Below are 21,036 nucleotides of genomic sequence, written 5' to 3'. Positions count from 1 at the left end.
TGGATTAGAGGAGGAAGAGGCACAGGTCAAGTCTGCACAGGCTGTTTTTAATACGAGCAGAGACGCCAAGTAGGTCTATGGTGCCAAGACCAAGTCTTGCTGGAGAACTGGGAAAGCCCTGGTGTATGATGAAAATGAGATCACCCATGGTGTGGAAGAGCTCTTCTAGCACGCACCACCCCAGGACACCCCTAGGTCGGCACCCCTGGGCTCAGCAATGCTCCTAGAACCTGGCTTTCTAGCTGCTGAGGAAGGTGATAAAGAAGTGCTTTTCTCTAAGTGGGGAGCCAATTAAAAGTTAACTGACTTTTTGGTGCCAAGTGGGTAGGCGGGTGCCGGGTACGTAAGGCCTGTAGGGCTGCCCAGGTCAGTCAGTGCAGGGAGGAGCCCAAGATGCCCCCTGGGAAAACAACTTGAGCTAGTGGCACAGCTCGCCCACCCAGTGTCCTGTTAATAGACTTAACACCCCCTCCTCTCTGTTAGCTGAGCTCCCATTCCACCTATGGGCAGGGACTGCCCAGATTAAAAGACTACATTTCCCAGTCTCCCTGGCAGCTAGGGCTGATGAATTGTAAGTAGATGTTATGAAGGGGAACTCCCTAGAAAGTTCTATGAAGGTATGAGTGAGGAAACAGCTTGGAGGTGCTGTCTGACCTCCCACGTTCCTTCTGCTTGCTCCTGGAGACAAGATGGAGGGAGCTCCAGCAGCCATCTGGATTAGGCGATTCTGAAGGAAGAAGCCAAACTCTGCATAGCAAATCAGAGCAATCAAAGGATGCAGGAAACTGAGCATCCACTGACACTGTTCTGTCACTAGATGAGCCCCAGGCCACCTGCCTCTGGTTTCTTTTGTCTAGGAGGACAAACTATTCATCTGTCAAGCCACTGCTTCAACCTCGTTTCTTTTCTTTCTTTTAAAATTTTATTTTACTTTTTTGTCTTTTTGAGACAGGGTCTCCCTGTAGTCCCAGCTGTCCTGGAACTTGCTATGTAGACCAGGCTGGCCTTGAACTCACAGAGATCTGCCTGCCTCTGTCTCCCAAGTGCTGGGACTAAAGGCGTGTGCCACTACACCCATCTTGTTTCTTTCTTTTTTTTTTTTTTTCATGTGTATGAGTGTTTTGCCTGCATGTATGTTAGTGCAGTGCAATGCCCAAGGTCAGAAGGTGGCAGGTTTCTCCTGAAACTGCAGTTATGGGTGGTTGTTAGCCGCTACGTGGGTGCTGAGAATCAAACCCAGGTTCTCTGCAAGAATAGCCAGTGCTCCCAATGGCTGAGCCATCTCTCCAGCCCCCAATCTTGTTTGGTTTTTTTTTGGGGGGGGGTCTTTTTTGAGACAGGTCTCCCTGCAGCCCGACCTGCCCTGGAACTATGTAGACCAGGCTGGCCTTGAACTCACAGAGATCCACTCACTGCCTCTGCCGCCCGAGTACTGGGATCAAAGGTGTGCACCACCATGCCCAGCCTGATCTTGTTTCTTAAAAGTTTTCCTTTGGTCTTGGGAGGTCTGTCATTCATACCTAAACTAATCCTAGCACACAGGTTCATTGCAATAGGTTAAATAATTTCCTTGGTACCAGCCCACAGGGAAGGAAGGGCCCTTCCATTTCAGATAGCATGGAATTCCTATCCCAACACTACAGGAGAGTTATATCACTACCTCTCATTAACTGATTTATTGATTTGGGGGGTGGGTGGGGTTGAAACAGGGTCTCACTTTATAGCTCAGGCTGGCCTTGAATTCACAGCAATCCTACTGTCTCAACCTTCCAAGTACTTGGATTCGACATGTGTCACCATGCCTGGCTTTTTAACTTTCTAATATTTTTTTCAGAGCTAGGGACTGAACCCAAGGCCTTGAGCATGTGAAGCAAGCCCTCCACCACTGAGCCCAGCTATCAGTCCCATTTTCAACAGTATGAAAAACATCCTGCACAACGTCAATGGCTGTGACTGCACCCAGGTCCATGGGAGGACAGGAAAACCATGCAGGAGCAGCCAGGACTGGACTGAGGCTGTGTGGTGCAGGGCAGAGAGCCAAATGAGGAGGCAGGGTGGTTGGGAGGGCTGGCGTGATCCCATGGGCAGTGGGACCCCAGGGACTAGGTAAAGACACGGCCCTTCCTTGGGGAAGCCACAGGCAAGTGATCCCATGAAGAGAAATGTCTGAGAGCAGGCTGTCTGCCTGCATCTACCTAGTATTTTCCTCCGGCCCAGTGGGCCTCCCTCCTTAGTCATAGCAGGATCCCCCAGAACCTGGCACAAAGTCAGGCCCCAGAAGGAATGGTGGAATGAGAGCCTGCCTGCTACCCTGCTGCCTTTCCTTGTAACACCCCAGCCCTACTCTGGGCAGCTAGGGAGGGATGGGCTCCACTCCTTGATTCCTGCCATAGGTATGCAGCTCAGCCTAGCCAGTTGCTCCCAATGACTGTTTGAGGAAAGTGACTGGGACCAAAGCTTAGCCTATCAGCACTGTTCCAGGGCCATCCCCTGAACATGATGGGTTGTTCCTTCTCCACTGCTAAGTGGGAAGGACAGTAAATGGGAAGCTGACAGAGTCATAATAGCTAATAGTTACTGAGTGCTGGAACAATGTCCATTTCACTGTTCCTCTGGCCATTACAAACCCCACCATCCATCCTCCTGCCTCACAAGGCAGATGCAGACAAGAAAATGAAAACACAACAAGCTGCGGATGGGCTTAGTAACAGAACATGCCTAGCATGCCTGAGGCTCTACACTGCAAAGGAAGAAAGGAACATGGAGCCGGTCTGGTGGCACAGGCCTGTAATTCCAGCATCTCAGGATGCTGAGGCAGAAGCTCAAGTTCAAGTTCAATGTGGGGTGCATACACAGTGAGTTCGAAGCTATCATAAGCAACACAGGAGACTCTATCTCAAAAAAAAAAAAAAAAAAAAAAAAAAAAAAAAAAGGATTGAGGATATAGCCAGTGATAGAGTGCTTACCTAGAATATACCCATGAGGGGATGGGGACATGGCTCAGCAGTAACACTTGCATAGCATGTACAAGACCCTAGGTTCAATCCACAGTACTCCAAAGGGGGTGGGGAGAGAGAGAGAGAGAGAGAGAGAGAGAGGGAGAGAGAGAGAGAGAAGGAGAGAGAGAGAGAGAGAGAGAGAGAGAGAGAGAAAGAGAGAGAGAGAAGAAGGAAACAGAAAAATTAAGCAGTTTTCCCAGGGCCAGAGCTAGGGCAGAACCAGGACTTTGATCTTTTGTTTGAAAGGATCTTTTGTTTGAAACAGTATCTTATGTAGCCCAGGCTGGCTTAGAACTTGCTATGTAACTGAGACTGGCCTTGAACTCCTGATCCTCTTGTCTCTATCTCCCCAGTGCTAGGATTATAGGTACGTGCCACCAAGACTAATTTAGATCTTCAAGGTAGCTCTGGGCCCATACCCCAATTCCCCTCCTCTCCACTGTCTCCACAGGCCCAGAGCTGTTAGGGACCACCATCACTCAGAGATGAAAGAGACTGGGCATGGTGGTGCACTCCCAGCACTTGGAAGGCAAAGGCAAACATAGATGGACATATGTGAGCTCCAGGCCAGCTAAAGCTACATGTTTAGAACCTGTCTTAACGAGGAAAAAAAAAAAATTTAATCCCAGCACTCGGGAGGCTTGCTATGTAGACCAGGCTGGCCTTGAACTCACAGCTGGTCTACATAGTTGAGTTTCAGGCCATTTGGGGTTATAGGGAGACACTGTTTCTAAAAGGAAAAAAAAAAAAAAAAAAAAAAAAACCCAAGGCAAGGGAGAAAAGAAAAAAAAAAAAAAAAAAAAAAGAAAAGAAAATACACATGGAGAGAAATAGTCTGGTGGTTTTTTGAGACCCTGGATTCATCTCTGTCTGCAAATAGGACCCCATGGGCTTGCAGCTGAGGGAAAAACCTTTCACGCGGCATCTATTCTCTGGAGAGCGCTGTTTTATGTAGCCCACGTGGGAGCTGCTTCTCTCAGCTGTGCATACGGCAGGTTTTTAGTGTCCTTGAATGAAAGCCTTTCCACGTTTTTTCCAGAGCCTTGAGAGAACCCCAAGAACTCTCAGGAGACCCACAAACCAGGCTTCCTCCCAGGTGTGCTCCTTCAACCATAACAAGATAGGAAACCGGAGGTGATCCCACCCAGCTGCCCAGCCTCTCCCTACCCACCTGCCGCTGGGACTCATAGAGGATGCGGTCCATGGTGTTGAGCAGCGTCATGCTCCTGTACAGTTTCAGCACCTCCTCCTGGGGCAGCTGTAGGAGGAGGCAGACAGATGGGAAAGGTTGGGACCCAGGGAGTAGGGCAAGGGACATGGGCATGGGGGTTTAGGAGAGGGGAGCAGCCTCACGTGGGGGTCCTCGCTGGGGTTGATGATCTGGCCCTGGCGGTCCATGACACGGTAGATGGGGATGCCAGAGATGACATTGGGCTGGATGAACTCAAGCTTGTCTACAAACTCTGCCGAGGCCCCTGGGAACTGGGGTTTGTCGTCCAGGGATGAGAACTGCTGCTGCTGCTGTCTGTGGGGGTGCTGGGGAAGAGAGGCGGGGGGGGACCCTCCATCAGAAGCAGCACTGAAGGTCAAGCTGGCTCAACCTTAGTGGCTGACAGTATGGTGGGTGAGGCGCCCATGTAGCCCAGGCTGGCCTCAAACTTGATTCTTATTTGAGGATAGAACATCTGATCTTCCTGCCTCCACCTCCCAAGTGCTGAGATTACAGGTGTGCAACACCACATTCAGTGCTTTTTAATTACTTTTTTACTTGAGATGGGGTTTTCCTACATAGCCCAAGCTAACCTTATCCTGATGAGCCTCCTGCCTCAGCCTCCTAAGCCCTGGGTTATAGGCACATACCATTGTGCCTAGCATTCTTGTTTCAGTAACACTTATCACAGCTCCCTCTTCTATAAAATTGGGATTAAAAAAAATTTAATGGGGCTAGAGGGACGGCTCAGCTAACAGTACTGGCTGCTCTTGCAGAGGCCCTAGGTTCAGTTCCCAGAACCCACATTGTGACTAACAATCGTCCTTAACTTCCAGAAGATCTGATGCCCTCTTCTGGCCTCCACGGGCAATGCACACACAGGTATACATGTGCACTTACACACATACAGACAAAACACTCATAAAATAAAAATAAATAAAACCAAAAAAAATGGTTAAAAAGGGGCAAAAGCACTAACATCTAGCAGCTGCCTGGACAAGGCCCTGAGTTTGAGCTTCAGCACTGAAGCAGCAAAGCAACAGTAACATCTCCCAGCCAAGCCACCGCAAGATGAAGTACTGGGGCAGCAAGCAACTCGAGAGCCGGTAGCCCTCACCAGGCTCATTATCACAGGTCCAAACTCTTCATCCTGGTACCTGAGGTCTCCCGTCTCACCGCAAGGACCCCTTTCATCTCTCACTGCTATAAATAGACCACTACAGGGTTCCTAGATGACCCCAATATCACACACCTAGGAGACCATCCAGAAAAGGGCTTCAGTCTTTAGGCTCCTAAGAGTCAGGCTACCTGGGGTCAACTCTCTTCCTGGGTGACAAAGTAAAGTGACTTCTCCCTTCATGTGTCCTCTGGCCTAGAGAACTGAAAATGCCTCAGGGAAATGTGAGGGTTAGCCAGGTACAGTGGTGTATGCCTATCCTCCCAGCACTTGGGAGTAGAGACAGAAAGATCAGTTCAAGGTCATCCTCAGCTATATAGAGTTTGAGGTCAGCCTGAGCTACACATAAGACTCTATCTAAAAACAAAACAAAATTTAAAGAATCCTCAATGAGCTTTAAAAGAAAACATGTTCCTTTAAAGGAACATTATATAATGTTCAACAGGGTATATGTAAGTCATATCTTTTTTTGAGACAGGCTCTTGCTATGTAGCCCAGGCTGACCATGCACTTATGATCCTCCTGCCTCAGCCTCCAGAATGCTGGGATTAGAGAGGTTAGCTCTGATGAATTCTATCACATCTCTGTCCTCCCCTCGTCTCACTTGGCAAACCACCCTATATACGTCAGTGCCCTCTCCGTGTGAGGTCAGCTCCTGTGCTAAAGCCAAACTCCATTCAACAAATATTTGAGCATCTGCTTTGTTCCCAGCCCTGTGCAAGGCTCTGAGAACTACAGACACCTGTACTTACAGTCTGGCAGAGAAGATAGGGGTGAGTCCTATCACCTCACACACAAGAGAAGAACAAGGGCACCTCTGAGGAGTGACATAAAAACTGAGCCCAGCTGGGTAATGAACAGTCAGAGAGGGATTATTCCAGGACTGGTACAGGCAAAAGCCAGAAAGCGAGGGCTGGCTGTGTCCTCTGTGGAAACTGGAAGGAGCTCTGAGCGGCCAGGGGTGCTGTGGGGACACCACACCTCCTCCCACCATAAAAAGCGTCACATAAGCCAGCCCCCTCTGTGGAGAGCAGATTCCCACCAGTTTTTTGCCCTGCCTGATCTCCCTTTTATACATGAATTGAATACAGACCCACACACAGTAGCATACACCTGTAATCACAGTACACAAGAGGCCTGAGTGAGAGGATCTCGAGTTCAAGGCCTGCTCTGGGATACAGAGGAGCTGGTCACAAAAACAGAACAAAAAACCAGGTGTGGTGGTACAAACTCACAATCCAGGTACTTGGGAAGCTGAGGGAGGAGAACTGCCTGCCACAAAGCCAGCTTAGGCTACTGAGTAAAAGCCTGTTTCTAAAAAGCACAAAGCAAGTGGGACGTTGTAGTCCACACCTTTAATCCTCCACATTTAGGAGGCAGATACAGGCGGCTTTCTGTGAGATCGAGGCTAGCCTGCTCTATGTAGTGAGTTCCAGGCCAGCTGGGGGCTACAGGAAGACCATGTCTCAAAAAAAAAAAAAAAAAAATGAGGCTGGGGATGTGGCCCAATTGGTAGAGTGCTTCCCCAGCATGCACAAAGCCCTGGGTTTGAGCCCCAACATCACATAAACTGGGCATGGTGGTGTACACGTGTAATCTCAGCACCTGGGAGGTGGAGGGCAAGAGACTCAGGCATTCAAGGCCAGTCTGGGTTGCATGAGACCCTGTCTCAAAATGAGAAATAAATATAAAAGTAAATAAACTGCTCTAAAGTCAGCTAGGAATGCACAGATCTTCCCTCTTCACAAGCACTCCCTAGTCCCAGGTTCCAGGAAGAGGCCATAACTGGAAAGCACTTGCCGGAAAAGCTGACCACAACAAAAACCGGACCCAGGCCCCTTTAACTAACACAGCAGCTTTGACAACTGTGTCTTTAGACTCACTGGATTGCAACTTCCCCACCTCCGAGAAGACACACAGCCCACGTTCTCAACACACTGGACAACTGAGTGCCTGGGACCCACATACCTTCCCATTTTATCTTCCCAGAGAAACTCTCCTAGAGTGCAAGGGGGAAGACAGTCCCTGGAACTAAGCCATCTTCCAGGGACGCTGGCTTGTGGCTAAGCAAACCTCCTTTCTCGGTCATTTGCCTCTCCATTCCTTGACTTTGCCAGGCAGCAGGTAACAAAACCCTGGGAGGCTATACAGTCAGCATGGCTGGGAAGGTCAGAAGGAGCCTAAATGCTCAGCAGGAGGTGGCTAATTAGCTATGTGCCAGGCTGTGCTTTGCCTCCTCAGGGCATCTGTGAAGCAAGATGGCTTGCCATGGTCAGTAGAGGTGAGGAAACAGGCATAGGTAGGTGAAATAGCCAGCACCAGGCCACGATCTAAAAACACACCTCACAAGTAGACTTCTAGGCTTGGCAGGGCTGTGATTCAGACCCCCCAGAACCCTGAAACCCAACTGCCACAGCCCGCCCAGTTCCCACACATCTGCGTCGTTTTCTCCCCATGGCTGCCAGGCGTCCTCAGTCAGCAGCTGTGGCTCACTTCCAGGGGAGCTGAAGAGCTGGTTCCCCACAAGCGGGATCTCACATGTGTCCCCTCCCTCCTTTTAATTGCAGCGGACAAGGTGCTGAGGTTCCAGTGGGCCAGTGAGTTACATGCACATGATTATCTGCAGTTGTGGCTGTGAGGAAATTATACTCCCCAAGGGAGGGCAGGTTGAGACCTGGTACCACTAGGGCAGTCGTGCCTTCTTTGAGCAAGGAGGAAGCACCAAGCCTCTCACAGAAACGTGCTCCCTGCACTGAGCAGCAGGCACACCAGGATCTTGGTATCTGGAAGGTTTGTTTCATATCTGTCTCCCACACATGCCACAAAGCAGGGGAGGTGTCCAAGTTGCCTAACACAACAAGTATATGACAGGAAATTACCCAACAAACGGATGAATGAGTGGTTGGGTTCAGTGGCTCTGGAGTCAGACTGACCTGAGCTCCAATTCTGAGCTCACCATGTGGCTTTCCACAATCACCAGCTCCAGAGAGCTGTGTGCAAAGTTCCAAGTGTAATGTACACAGGTGGGTCAGTGCAGGCCTGGGCATATTGGTGCTTAAAAGGCAGTAGAAGAAGCCAGGTGTGATGGCTCACCTTTAATCCCAGAACTCAGGAGGCAGACGCCAGCCTGGACTGCATAATGAGTTCCTGGCCAACTGGGTCTACAGGGAAACCCTGTCTCAAAAAGCACTTGCAATTAAAACAAAGTGGTAGAAGAGCAGGCGTGGTGGTCCCAGTGCTTGAGAGACTGAGGAAGAAAGATTGCAACTTTGAGGCCAGCCTGAGCTAGACAGCAAGATCTTATCTCTGAAACAAAGACAGGCAGATGTGATAGTGCATACCTAGAATCTGAGTACTCTCAAGGTTGAGGCAGGAGAATCATGAGTTCAAGGCCAACCTGTACCACATGGGAAGATACTGGCTCAACAACAACAAAAATGTTTAATTTGAAAACAAAACCAGGGCTGGGATATAGCTCAGCTGGCGGTGTCTGCCTGGTACGTACAAAGCCCTGGATTCAATCCTCAGCACCACATCACCTAGACATGGCTATCATGAGGATGACAGGAGTTGACTTGTGCACATGACTCATTCAAGGGCCTGACACGTGACAAGCTACTAACAGGTATGGTCTTTTTTGTTTTGTCTTTTTGAGACAGGGTCTCTCTATAGCCCTGGGAGCTGTCCTTGAACTCACTATGTAGACCAGGCTGGCCTCAAACTCACAAAGATCCACCTGCCTATAACTCAGAACTCTAGAGGAAGAGACTGGAGAATCAGAAGTTCCAGGTCATCCTTGGCTACACAGTAAGTTTCAGACTAGCCTGGAATACACAAAACTGTCTTTAAAAAAAAAAAAAAAAAAAAGGCAGGTGAGATGACAGTGCCTAAAATCTCACTTAGGAGGCTGAAGGACGAGAATAAGGAGCTCAAAGCCAGACCTGCAGAGTGAGACCTGTTCTCAAAAACCAAATCAACCCACCAAAAAACCACAAACCCTAGGAGAGAAAGAGGGAAAACAGAAATAAGCACCTTTGGAAGACAAGGAGAAAGGCTGGGTGCACCTTAAATTGGCTGTTAATCTCGGACTGCAGCCCTAGCATGGACTTCAGAGACACAGGGGAGGTAACAGGAAGCTGGTGTCTGGGGTGAGCTAGGGGTGATGGGAGTCAGGAGGGCAGAGCCTGCTAGCTGAGAATGAGCTAGGGTATGGAAGCAGGTCGAGCCTTTCAAGGATGGACAGCTGCCATCAGGATGCCCAGGTGTGCCTCACACATTGAAGTAGGCCCAGCGCATGCTCTCCAACTTCAGGAAGTCACCATGCTGATTCAGTGAGCTCTGCTAAGGTCCAGTCCTGAGGACAAGCCCATTACAGGGTGAGTGGTAAAATGCCTACAGAAAAGGAATATGACCACACCCATTTTCCCTTTGGTTTGAGGGGGTAGGGGTTGACCTGGTAGCCAGCCAATGACTTAGAATGGCATAAGCTACACAGATTTACACAAAGTCTTGAAGCCATAGGAGACCAGATCCCTGCTGGGTGGTCTGGGCTGGGTGGCCTGGGCCTCCTAGCAGGTCTGGGGCAGATCCCAAAGAGTCATTCCCTAAGGCACCACAGCTAACAGCACAGGCACAAGCAGTCCACCGCATCACTGAAACTCCCTGAGCCTGTTTCTTCTTCCTGTGCACACTCTCATGGGCTATCATGAGGATGATAGGAGTTAACATGTGCACATGATTCATCCAAGGGCCTGACACATTAACGAGCTACTAACAGATATGGTTTTTTTGCTGTTGTTTTGGGTATTTTTTTTGTCTTTTTGACAGGGTCTCCCTGTAGCCCCAGCTGGCCTGGAACTCACTATGTAGACCAGGCTGGCCTCAAACTCACAAAGATCCACCTGCCTTTGCCTCCCAACTGCTGGGATTACAGGTGTGTGCCACCATGCCTGACACTAACAGGTATGTTTGATAACTGTTCTGGTCAAGCATGCAGATACTGAATATCTGCTCCAAGGTAGATCTGGATGAGAGCTAGGATGGGGGGCTGGGCGGGAGGGCACATGGCAGATGCTGAGAGGGATGGGGTGGCATGATGGCTGGAACTAACCTGTCTGGCTTGGAATCCTGGTTCTGTCCCTGTCCAGCCACATGGCACTGGATGGGAGCCCTTTGCTGTGAACCTGTACCCTCATAAAGGGAAGAACACTTGCTTTACAAGCTGTAGAGGGTAAAGGCACTTTGGCAATCCTCTGCACCAGTCACTGAAAGATGGAGTAGCAGCAAAGTTCCCTGGGAGAGGGGAGCTGAGCAAGGTTGCTGGGGCAGGAAGGCAAAGGCAAGGAACACTTTGGGCCTGAGAAACAACAGACTCCAAAGCCCGGTGTGGTGGCATAGGCATGGAATCCCAGCACTCAGGAGCCCAGGCAGGAGGATCTAAAAATAAAACAAAACCAAACCAAACAACCAACCAACAAAAGGCTCTGGTCTCACACTCTCGAATTCTGAGACACCAGAGACCAGGCGTTGGTGCAGGTCAATTAATAAGAACCAGCTGTGGGGATAGAGGCAGCTCAGCACTTAAAAGCACTTGCTGCACTTCTAGAAGACAGAAGTTTGGTTCCCAGCACCCACATCAGGAGGCTCACAACTGCCTGTGACTCCAGCTCCAGGGGATCTAACTCTGGCCTTCGTGGGCATACACACACGTAAACACACACACACACATAAAAACAAATCATTTTTTTTTTAGTTAATTACGGACCCAGGTGCCACATGAAGCACTTTCTGTGCTCACTGAACTCCAGAGCCCCCTAACAAGGTACCTCCAACAAACAGAGGTGGTACCTGAGGTTCACAGGAGCTAAGCAGCTTGTCCAAGGTCACACAGTTCACAAGTGATAATGTTGGCATCTGCAGGGGCTGCTGGACCACTAGTGCCCAGGGAGGCTGGAAGAAGGTGGTGTTCAGATCATATACATCTTCATGGGTGGGCTAGCTAACTCTAAATTTTCTTCTGGAGGACAACCCAGCCTATCCACGCCCTCTAAGTCTTGGCCCTGGGCCAACCTCAGCAGAGAGAGCCTCTCCCCTTCTAAGGCAGCTGCCCAGGAGAGGCATTGAAAGCAATAGGGCTTTCCAGGCCTCAGGGACCCAGAGGCTTGCACAACTCTAGGCTTCCCAGGTGCTGTAGCTGCAAAGCCCGAGAGGGCACTTCACTCCTTCACTGAATCAGTCAACATCAAGCCGGTGACTGCCCCTGGAGAAAAGCGGTGGCTGCCATTTCTCAAGTCCTGACTTACTCAGTGTTGGGAACATGTAGTAAGTGTTCCTTAAGAACTACTCTCTTGGGGGCTGGAGAGAGGGCTGAGTGGTCAAGAGCACTGGCTGCTCTTTCAGAGGACCTGGGTTCAATTCCCAGCACCTAACCCATGTCTGTGACTCCAGTTCCAGGGGATTTGACACCCTCTTCTGACCTGGCAATGCATGACACGACATGGCTGCACTTAGATGCGGGCAATACACTCATGCACATAAAATATGCATATTATGTATATTGGTATAATACATACATAAAAGAACTACTCTCTTGTGCAGAGGATATGGCTCAGTTGGTAGGCTGCTTGCTTAGCATACACAAGGCTGGGGTTTGATCTCCAGCACATCAACTGGGCGTGTAACACATGCCTATCATTCCAGCACTCAGGAAGTAGAGGCAGAAGTATCAGGAGTTCAAGGCCATCCTCTGCTACACAGAGTTTGAGGCCAGCCTGGAGTACATGAGACCCTGTTTTAAAACCTAAACAAAATAAAGTACCCCCCTTTAATCCTCACCAGCACCCTCCAAGGAAAGTATTACTCTGGTTTTCAATACATAAACCTAGAGTGTGAGTCCAGAAAGCTACTTTGAGGAAGGTTAGCTGTCATTCCTTATATATCAGCATCAAAAGTTCCCTCTGCCTTAATCCTTATCAAAACAAGGAACGTGAAGGGCCCCATGTGAACCACCAGCTGTTTTGTCATCTGCTACTGTCACCACCTTACAGGGAAAGCCACTGTGAGCAGACCAACCTGCTCTGTGTCCCTTCCATTGGCCTTCTTCAGCCTTTGGCTGTCTAGAAAACCAAACTCCTCTGCTTGGTTTTGATGAGAACACTCACTGTTTCACAGAATGAAGTCTTGCTCAATCCTAGAACCACAAATAAATCCTTTCAAGATCTGTAAATGAGGGCTAGGGGAGGAGCTCAGTGGCAGAGCACTGGTCTAGCACCCACAAGGTCCACAGCTCCATCCCAGCTATGAATACTAAACAAAACAAAAGCCAGGAGTGGCACACACCTTTACACCTTTAATCCTAGCACTCAGGGGGCAAGTGAAGCGGGTCTCTATGAGTTCGAGGCCAGCCTGGTCTACGTAGAGTTCTAGGCCAACCAGAGCTTCACAGTGAGACCCTGTATCCCAAAAAGAGACAAGTGTCATGGCATATGTCTTTAATCCCAGCACTTGGGAGGTGGAGGCAGGTATATCTCTGTGAGATTAAGGCCAGCCTGGTCTGCACAGTGAGTTCTAGACCCAGCTGAGGCTACACAGAGACTCTGTCTCAAAAACAAACAAACAAACAAAAAGCTAGCAATGGTGGAATGCACTTATAATCCCACCAGTCTGGAGACAGAGGTAGGAGAATAAGAAGTTCAAGGCCAGAGGCTGGAGAGATGGCTCAAAGGTTAAAAGTACGGGCTATTCTTGCAGGACCTGGGTTTAGTTCCCAGCACCCACATGGCGGCTAACATGTCTATAACTAACTCCAGTTCCAGGGCATCTGACACCCTCTTCTGTAGGTATTGAACATTAGGTGCACTCACATACATACAGGTAAAGCACTCGAACACATAACTATAACTAACTCCAGTTCCAGGGCATCTGACACCCTCTTCTGTAGGTATTGCACAACATTAGGTGCACTCACATACATACAGGTAAAGCACTCGAACACATAGAAATAACAAAATATTTTTTAAAACATAAAGAAGTTCACGCCTGGCATGGTGGTGCACACCTTTGATGTCAGCATTCTGGAGGCAAAGGCAGTTGGAGATCTGTTAAAGTCAGTGTGGTCTATACAGTGGGTTGGAAGATAGCCGGGTCTACAGAGTACGATAGCTGTCCGAAAAAAAAAAAAAAAAAAAAAAAAAGGTGGTCAACAGAACTAAAATGCAGATGGAAAAGGACATGTTGGGGCCTGAGGTCATCAGCTTTTCCCAAATTTCCACCCAGTCCAATAGTTGGAAGAGGCAGGCAGAAGCTGGTAGCACAGGCTGGGCCTGGGCTAAGTGTGTGCTGTTGCAGGACTAGAACCTAAGCTTCCTCCCTTCTCCTGGAAGCTGAGAAGGAAGTTCGGCTTTGGAGTCCAGGGCTCCATGTTCAGACCTTGTACTCTGAGCCTCAGTTCTCCCGCTTGTAGTAGGATTCTCGCCATGTGGCTGTCATTAAATAAGGAATATTACATTGAATTATAAGCCACAAAGACTTTCATGATACAAGAAAAACAAGCCGGATTTCTTAAGCCATCAGTCAATACTTGCAGGGGTATCTAACCTTTTAACATTTTAACACAATGTTGTCATCTATAAAGGTCACACTTGGGAACCTCACCATAGAGTTACAAAAAATATAAATCTAAGTTTAAGTAACTTTATAATGTTGTATTGGGCACCATTCAGAATTATCCTTGGCTACATTCCATCCCTAGGCCAAGGGTTGGACACAAATGCAGGGAAACAGATTCCTCTAATCAGGGAGATCAGTGACCAGCAGGGAGATCAGTGACAGCCATCTCCATTCAGCCCACAGTACCCACTTGTACGTACCACTTGCAGATACTGCTCAGAGCACTGGAGCCCAGAACCGCTGAGCTGGAGCCATAACTTTAGTGATGAAGAGCAGAGACCTGGCTCTCACTGCACCTTATTCCAGCACAGAAGAAACTGTGCTCGCCCCACAAGTGAGGGTGAGAGGTGAGACAACTCCAAGGCCTGGCCCTGGGGTAGTAGCTGTACAGCTGACTCATGACTCCCTGACAAGGTGGATTTCCTTCCTCCACTGCTCCCTGGGCAGTAAAGACATCTGCTGCTATGACAGCAGGGGGAGAAAGGGCGGAGAGTCACCAAACAGCTCCAGGGCAGCAGGGTGTTCAGCACAGATGGAGAGGGCAGAGGCAGGAGGGCAAAAGACGAAGAAACAGAGAGCCCTGGCTCTCTTCCTGCCCTACCTGCCCAGTCACCCAACCTCCCCAACCTGCTCCCAAGACTCCAGCCCTTCACCTCCACCTGGAAGACTGCACCTTCCAGCTGGGGACGGCAGCTCTGGCCTACAATCCAACACTTCTAAGGCTGAGGCAGGAGGAGCCACCCGTTCCAGGCTAGCCTGGGCTGCATAGCTGAGTTCTAGACCAGCCTGACTAGAGTGAAACCATGTCTCAAAAGAAGACAAGACTGACTTCTCCGTCTCCTGCAACCAAAGTACATGATGTCTTCAGCAACAGGGTCTTACCATCTAGTTATGGGGGGCAATCAAGAGCACTGGTAATAACCTATACTGTTTTGTGGTGCTTCTCAGGCCTCTCTGACCAATAACTCATAGGGAGGTAATCCAGGCCTCGCAGTGAGATTTTCATCTAATTTATCCATGTCTCCTGGGAGCAGCACTGTTCATGGGGTACTTCTGTTTAAACTTTATTTTTTGATTGATTTTTTTATATGTATGAGTGTTTTACAGTGCACCCATGTGTAATGCCCCTGGAGGCCAGAAAAGGGTGTCAGATACCCTAGAACTGGCGTTAGAAATGGTTAGCTGCCAAGTAGGTGCTGGGAACCAAACCCAGATCTTTTCAAGAGCACCTAGTCCTCTTAACCACTAGGCCATCTCTCCAACCCCTAAACTCCTTTTAAAAAAAAAAGAAGAAGAAAGTGGAGTTTTTTGAGACAGGGTCTCCCTGTAGCCCCAGCTGGCCTGGAACTCACTGTGTAGACCAGGCTGGCCTCAAACAGAGATCTGCCTGCCTCTGCCTCCTGACTGTTGGGATTAAAGGGGTACACCACCAGCCCTGCCCAAAAAATTGTATTTTAAAGAGCTTACAAACTAGTTCATCAAGTGTCTTAGTTTTGGTTAACCCACTTCCTTCCTCTCCTTTCTCCAACCCTGTCCCCGTCTTCACTTAACCCTTTAGCTCTCCCTTGCTCTTTCATATCATGTATGTTCTAAGATCCCCTCCCCTATCTCTTTACTTGGTTTGCAAGATCAAAGGTTCCAAAGTAGCTTCTTCTTGCACACTTCAAGCTTCCCGGCTCCTTGCTTCCCAAACCACCACTCTACTAGCTGCCTGAAACCTTCTGCCCCCAGTATTTCCTGCTCTACTTTCACTGCACCTCTATTCTGCTCCCCACACCTTCAATGTGCCTGCCCACCATGGCCCATTCCTACTTCCCTAGCTTCCACTCGCATCCTTGTTAAGGCCAAAAGCAAAGATCTGCGGGGCTGGAGAGATGGCTCTGCAGTCAGGAGCACTGGCTGACCTTGCAGAGGACTCGAGTTTAGTTCTCAGCACCCACGTGGCAGCTAACAACTGTCCTTAACTCCAGTACCAGGGAATCTGACACTCTCTTTGGACCTGCACGGGCATTACGTTACACGGGTACACTTACATACATGCAGGCAATACACTCATATACATAAAATGAAAATAATGTGTTTTTTAAAAAATTTGAAGCCAGGTGTGGTGGTGCATGCCTTTAATCCCAGCAATTAGAAGGCAGATGCAGGTGGCTCTCTGTGAAATTGAGACCATCCTGGTCTACATAGCGAGTTCCAGGCCAGCTGGGCTACAGGGAAACCCTGACTCAAAAAGACCAAAAAAAAAAAAAAAAGGAATTGAGGGGCTGGAGAGATAGCTCAGCAGTTAGGAGCACCAGTTACTTTTGTAGAGGACCACGGTCTGGTTCCCAACACCCACATGGAGGTTAACAATCATCTGTAACTCCAGTTCCAGGGGATTCAACTCCCTCTCCTGACCTCCACAGGCATTGTATGCACATGCTGCTGTACCTGCATACATGTGTTTACTCATGCACATAACATAAAAATAAATTTTTAGGGCCAGGCGTGGTGGTGCACGCCTTTAGTCCCAGCACTCGGGAGGCAGAGGCAGGCGGATCTCTGTGAGTTCAAGGCCAGCCTGGTCTGCATAGTGAGTTCCAGGACAGCTGGGGCTACAGAGAGACCCTGTCTCAAAAATGAATTAATTAATTTAAAATTTTTAAAGAATATTTGAAGCTACGACTCTCACATGAGAGCGTGCAGTGTTTGTCTTTTGGCTCTGGGTTACCTGCCTCGGTATAATTTTTTTTTTTAGTGTCATTCATTTACCAGCAAACTCCATTATTTCATTTTTCTTTACAGCTAAGTAATATTCCATTATGTATATATACCACGCTTTTATTATCCATTCATCAGCTGATGGACATCTTGATTGGTCCCATTTCCCAGCTATAGTGTACAGAGCAGCAATGAACATGTGTCCATGTACCTCTGTCATTAGATATAAAGTCCCTGGGTGTATAGTCCTAGTAGTGGCATAGCTGGGTCATAAGGTACATCTATTTCTAGTTCTTTTTTTTTATTTTCTGGTCTTTTTGAGACAGGGTTTCCCTGTAGCCCCAGCTGTCCTGGAACTATGTAGACCAGGCTGGCCTTGAACTCACAGAGATCTGCCTGCCTCTGCCTGGGATTAAAGTGCTGGGATTAAAGGCGTGTGCCACCATGCCTGTCTACTTTCTAATTTTTTGAGAAAACTGCAGGCTGATTTCCAGAGTGGCTACACTAGTTTATACCCCCACCAACAATATATAAGGTTCTTTCACAGTGCTGGAAGATTCCATGCAGGCAGCTGGGAGGTAAAAGACATCAAGGGTCTCATCTAGCCTAGACTCTGCATGTGACAATACAACCTGCCAAGCAAGATGTATCCACTGGTACAATAGTGGCAAGACTGTTTATGGGGTTAACCAATCACTCTCATGACTGGATTTGAGGCCTGTTCCACTGGAGGGAATTCATGCCAGGTACTGAAAACATGGTCAAAACTCATGGCTAGGGAAGTCACGGGCCCTGGGAGAACCTGTTATATTGTTTTGCTAAATGGTCATGTTGTCAAACTGCCTTCTAAATACTTGTTTATACACATAGACTTGTGCTGCTCCTGACCTTGGAAGAAAAGCTACTTACTACAGAGGTGCTGAAAAGAAGGACTGGGATTGGTCAGCCTTAGACAAACACCTACACCAGTTCCCTGACCTCAAAAGCTCAGGGAACATCAGAGAAGAAGGGGCAGGAAGAATGGAAGAGCCAGAGAATGGGGAGGAGTGCGGTGAAGTGATGTTCCTTGGATCTGACATGGCTGTGGCACACATGGACTCACAGCAGCTGTGGGTACCTACACAAGAGCTGCTCGAGATCAAGTCAGTTAAAAGTTCCAGCAGGGACCACGGAGGGGCTCCCAAGGCTCCACTGCAGCTGAGGAGCTATTACCAGGTGATGGCTGGTGGGTGAGACGAAGTCACTTTTCTTCGGGAGTGTGACCGCTGGAAAGTTCCCCATGCCCCAGTGGATGACCCCATGTAATAGGGCACCTTCTTGACCATAGCTACCACCATGTTAAAGTTTAGGCTGACTCTAGTCTCTGAAACTATCAGGCAGTTGGCCCAGGGTATGGGAACACATTTCAGCTGGACCCTGGTTGTCTTGGGAACAGGTCAGAGCGTCCTACAGTTCACCTGCTAACTGCAGATTTATGCCTTCTGTAGGTTATCCTTGGCTTGCTTCTGCAAAATAGTAATTGTTCACCCTGCGTCCCTGTTCAGCATGGAAGAAGCCAGAGTGGTCTGCATCCTGATTCCCGTAACCTCTTCAGAGGATAGTGTGATAAGAATAGGAGGTAGGAATTGGCTAGGCAGTTAGGGTAAAAAGACCCCAAAGAAAAGTAGCCAGTTTCTTGGCTAAAACTCACAATGTCCTAGGGACTCTTAGTAACATACTCCATTCCAAAGGCCAAAAATGTCAAAAATATTTGGGAGCTTTAATCTAATCCTTAAAAGATTTTAGGGTTACCTCTTCAGAGGGAGGGAATGTTAGAGTATCCAAAAGCCCCATTAAAAAAATAATAAATGAAAGAAGAAAAAGTACATGAAGTTATCAGAAAAAAAGTGATGGGGAGATATGGGAGGAGTTGGAGGGGAGGGAGTGGGCATGGATTTGATCAAAACACCTTATACGCATGTATGAAATTATCAACAAATTATTTTTTTAAGTAACTATTACTTAATAGAATAGAAATTGTTAAGGGGGCTCTCCACCTGTAAACTTGGGAACTTAAAACTTTTCACCCCTGGTTACGGTTTCTCTGTATAAAAGCCTACCCTAGAGATGGCTCAGGGCTACACACTTGGGTTCCCATCACCCTTGTGTAGTAGCTCTGGCTAGTAAGGACTTTCATTCGGCAAAACTTTGTCTGAGTGGTCTTCTCTGGTGATGCACCCCACAACACCCATGCCCATTCACATATGGGCAGCACTAACTGGGTTAAAATGATAAGGGCTGGAGAGATGGCTCAGCAGTTAAGAGCACTGGCTGCTCTTGCAGAGGAGCCAGGCTCGATTTCTAGCACCCACATGGTAGCTAACAACCGTCCATAACTCCAGTTTCAGGGGAATTTAATGCTTGCTTCTAACCTCCACAGGCATGGCATTGCATGATACAGGTACATTTATACACATATACACATAAAAATAAAAATAATAAATTTTTAAAAATTTACATTACACTATCACCTTGGTTTAAAACCCTCTTTGGCTACCACCAGTACCACTTCCCTCCACTCAGAAAGGCAAAGGTTGAACATGGCAGCACATGCCTGCAGTCTGAGCACTCCAGAGGCTGAAGCAGGAGGGGCTAAGGCAAGAGGACCATGAGTTGAAGGATAGCCTGGGTTACATAGTAAATTTGAGACCAGCCTGGGCTACAAAGAAAAACCTGATCTCAAAAAGCAAACAAAAAGTGAGAACAAGTGGGAGAAAAACTGAGAACAAGTTGAAGAAAAAAAAAGTAGAGGGGACACTGTGCTTAAGAAAATGAGGGGCTAGAGAGATAGCTCAGCGGTTAAGAGCACTGGCTGCTCTCCTAGAGGACCCAGGTCCAATTCCCAGCACCCACATGGCAGCTAACAACCATCCATAACTCCAGTTCCAGGAGATTTAACATCCTCTCCTGACCTTCATGGGCATTGCAAAATGGGGTGCACTTACACACATGCAGGCAAAACACTCATACACATAAAATAAAAAAGCCAGGCACGGTGACAAGAGCCTGTAAAAGCACAGAGAGTACAGCGAGATCTGCCTGCCTCTGCCTCCCAAATGCTGGGACTAAAGGCATGGGCCACCACACCTGGCTCAATAATTGCTTTTTTTTTTTTTTTGGTCTTTTTGATCAATAATTGCTTTTTTAAAAGGAAGAAAGAGCAAGGCGTGGTGGTGCACACCTTTAATCAAGCACTGGGGAGGCAGAGGCAGGCAGATCTCTGTGAGTTTGAGGTCAGCCTGGTCTACATAGTGATTTCCAGGCCACCTGGGACTACAGGGAGACCCTGTCTCATAAAGACAAATAAATAAATAATAAATTAATTAATTAAAAGGAAGGAAAGACGCTGGCAAGATGGCTATGCTGTTACTGCAGAAGACCTGGGTTCAAATCCCAGCATCCACAAGGTGGCTAACAGTCATTGGTAACTCCAGTTTCAGGGGATCTGATGCCTTCTTCTGACCTCTGTGGACATTGTACAACACAGGTACACCTACATACATGCAGGCCTAACACTCACTCACACACACGGAAGGAAGGGAGGGAGGGAGGGAGGAGGGAGGGAAGGAGGAAGGAGGGACAGAAAGCGGGAGAGGGAGGAGAGACTGGGAATACGGTTCACATGGCAGAGTGCTTGCCTAGTAAGCACTGGGTTCAATCCCCAGCATCACATAAAATCAGGCATGGTGGTGCATGCCTGTGATCTCAGCACTGGGAAGGTGGAGGTAGGAAGGATCCAAAGTTCAAGGTCATCCTTAGCTACATAATCAACACTGGAGATAGGGATGGTAGGGAGGGAGGATATAAGAAGGAGAATTACAGATTTAATCCGCCACAATGACCTTTCCCTAGGGCACCTCATGCCTCCTTACCGCCAATGAGTTCCTAGAACTGAAATCAGCAGTCAAGGATTTGAAAGCTTAAAAAAAAAAAAAAAGCCAAAGAGAACTGTCAGCAAGCAGGAGACTGTCCTGTCCCCACCGCCTTCTGCAAACTACTTCCACTGGCAACCTTCCTAGTACCTACACCTTGTCCTAGCCCATCCTGTTCCCCTGTTCATTCCTGTCTCCTCTGACTAAGAGCTTCTATTTACAGATTCCACCTTCCCTGCCCTAAGTCCTGGAGAGAGGATCAGACATCTTCCCCAGGGCATGGCAGTCCAGCCCCAACATAGGCCAAGTCCTTTCCCAATCTCAGGTCTCTGCCCCTTCCCTCCACCATCACTAACAGTAGCCAACATT

The 21,036-nt window shown here is 48.4% G+C and overlaps 1 protein-coding gene across 3 annotated transcripts in view; it reads right to left on the bottom strand.

The window, feature by feature from the left end:
- Positions 1-21,036, bottom strand: part of Bckdha (branched chain keto acid dehydrogenase E1 subunit alpha) — a 32,031-nt gene that overhangs the window by 9,509 nt on the left and 1,486 nt on the right. For 2 of the 3 annotated variants that reach the window (XM_008855009.3, XM_029557126.1), the window contains exons 2-3: positions 4,353-4,535; positions 4,171-4,257 (exon numbers count right to left, since the gene is read on the bottom strand). In XM_008855009.3, coding sequence (XP_008853231.1) covers positions 4,171-4,257; positions 4,353-4,535 — 270 coding nt within the window. Of the gene's footprint in view, positions 1-4,170; positions 4,258-4,352; positions 4,536-13,442; positions 13,547-21,036 lie in introns of all 3 variants that reach the window. The other variant, XM_008855010.3, reaches the window with a different exon arrangement.

The sequence above is a fragment of the Nannospalax galili genome, unplaced genomic scaffold (assembly GCF_000622305.1).
Source record: "Nannospalax galili isolate Female #2095 unplaced genomic scaffold, S.galili_v1.0 scaffold1687, whole genome shotgun sequence".
Classification (NCBI taxonomy): domain Eukaryota; kingdom Metazoa; phylum Chordata; class Mammalia; order Rodentia; family Spalacidae; genus Nannospalax; species Nannospalax galili.
Note: the sequence above shows the minus strand (reverse complement) of the source record. Positions and strands in the feature narration are given on the sequence as shown.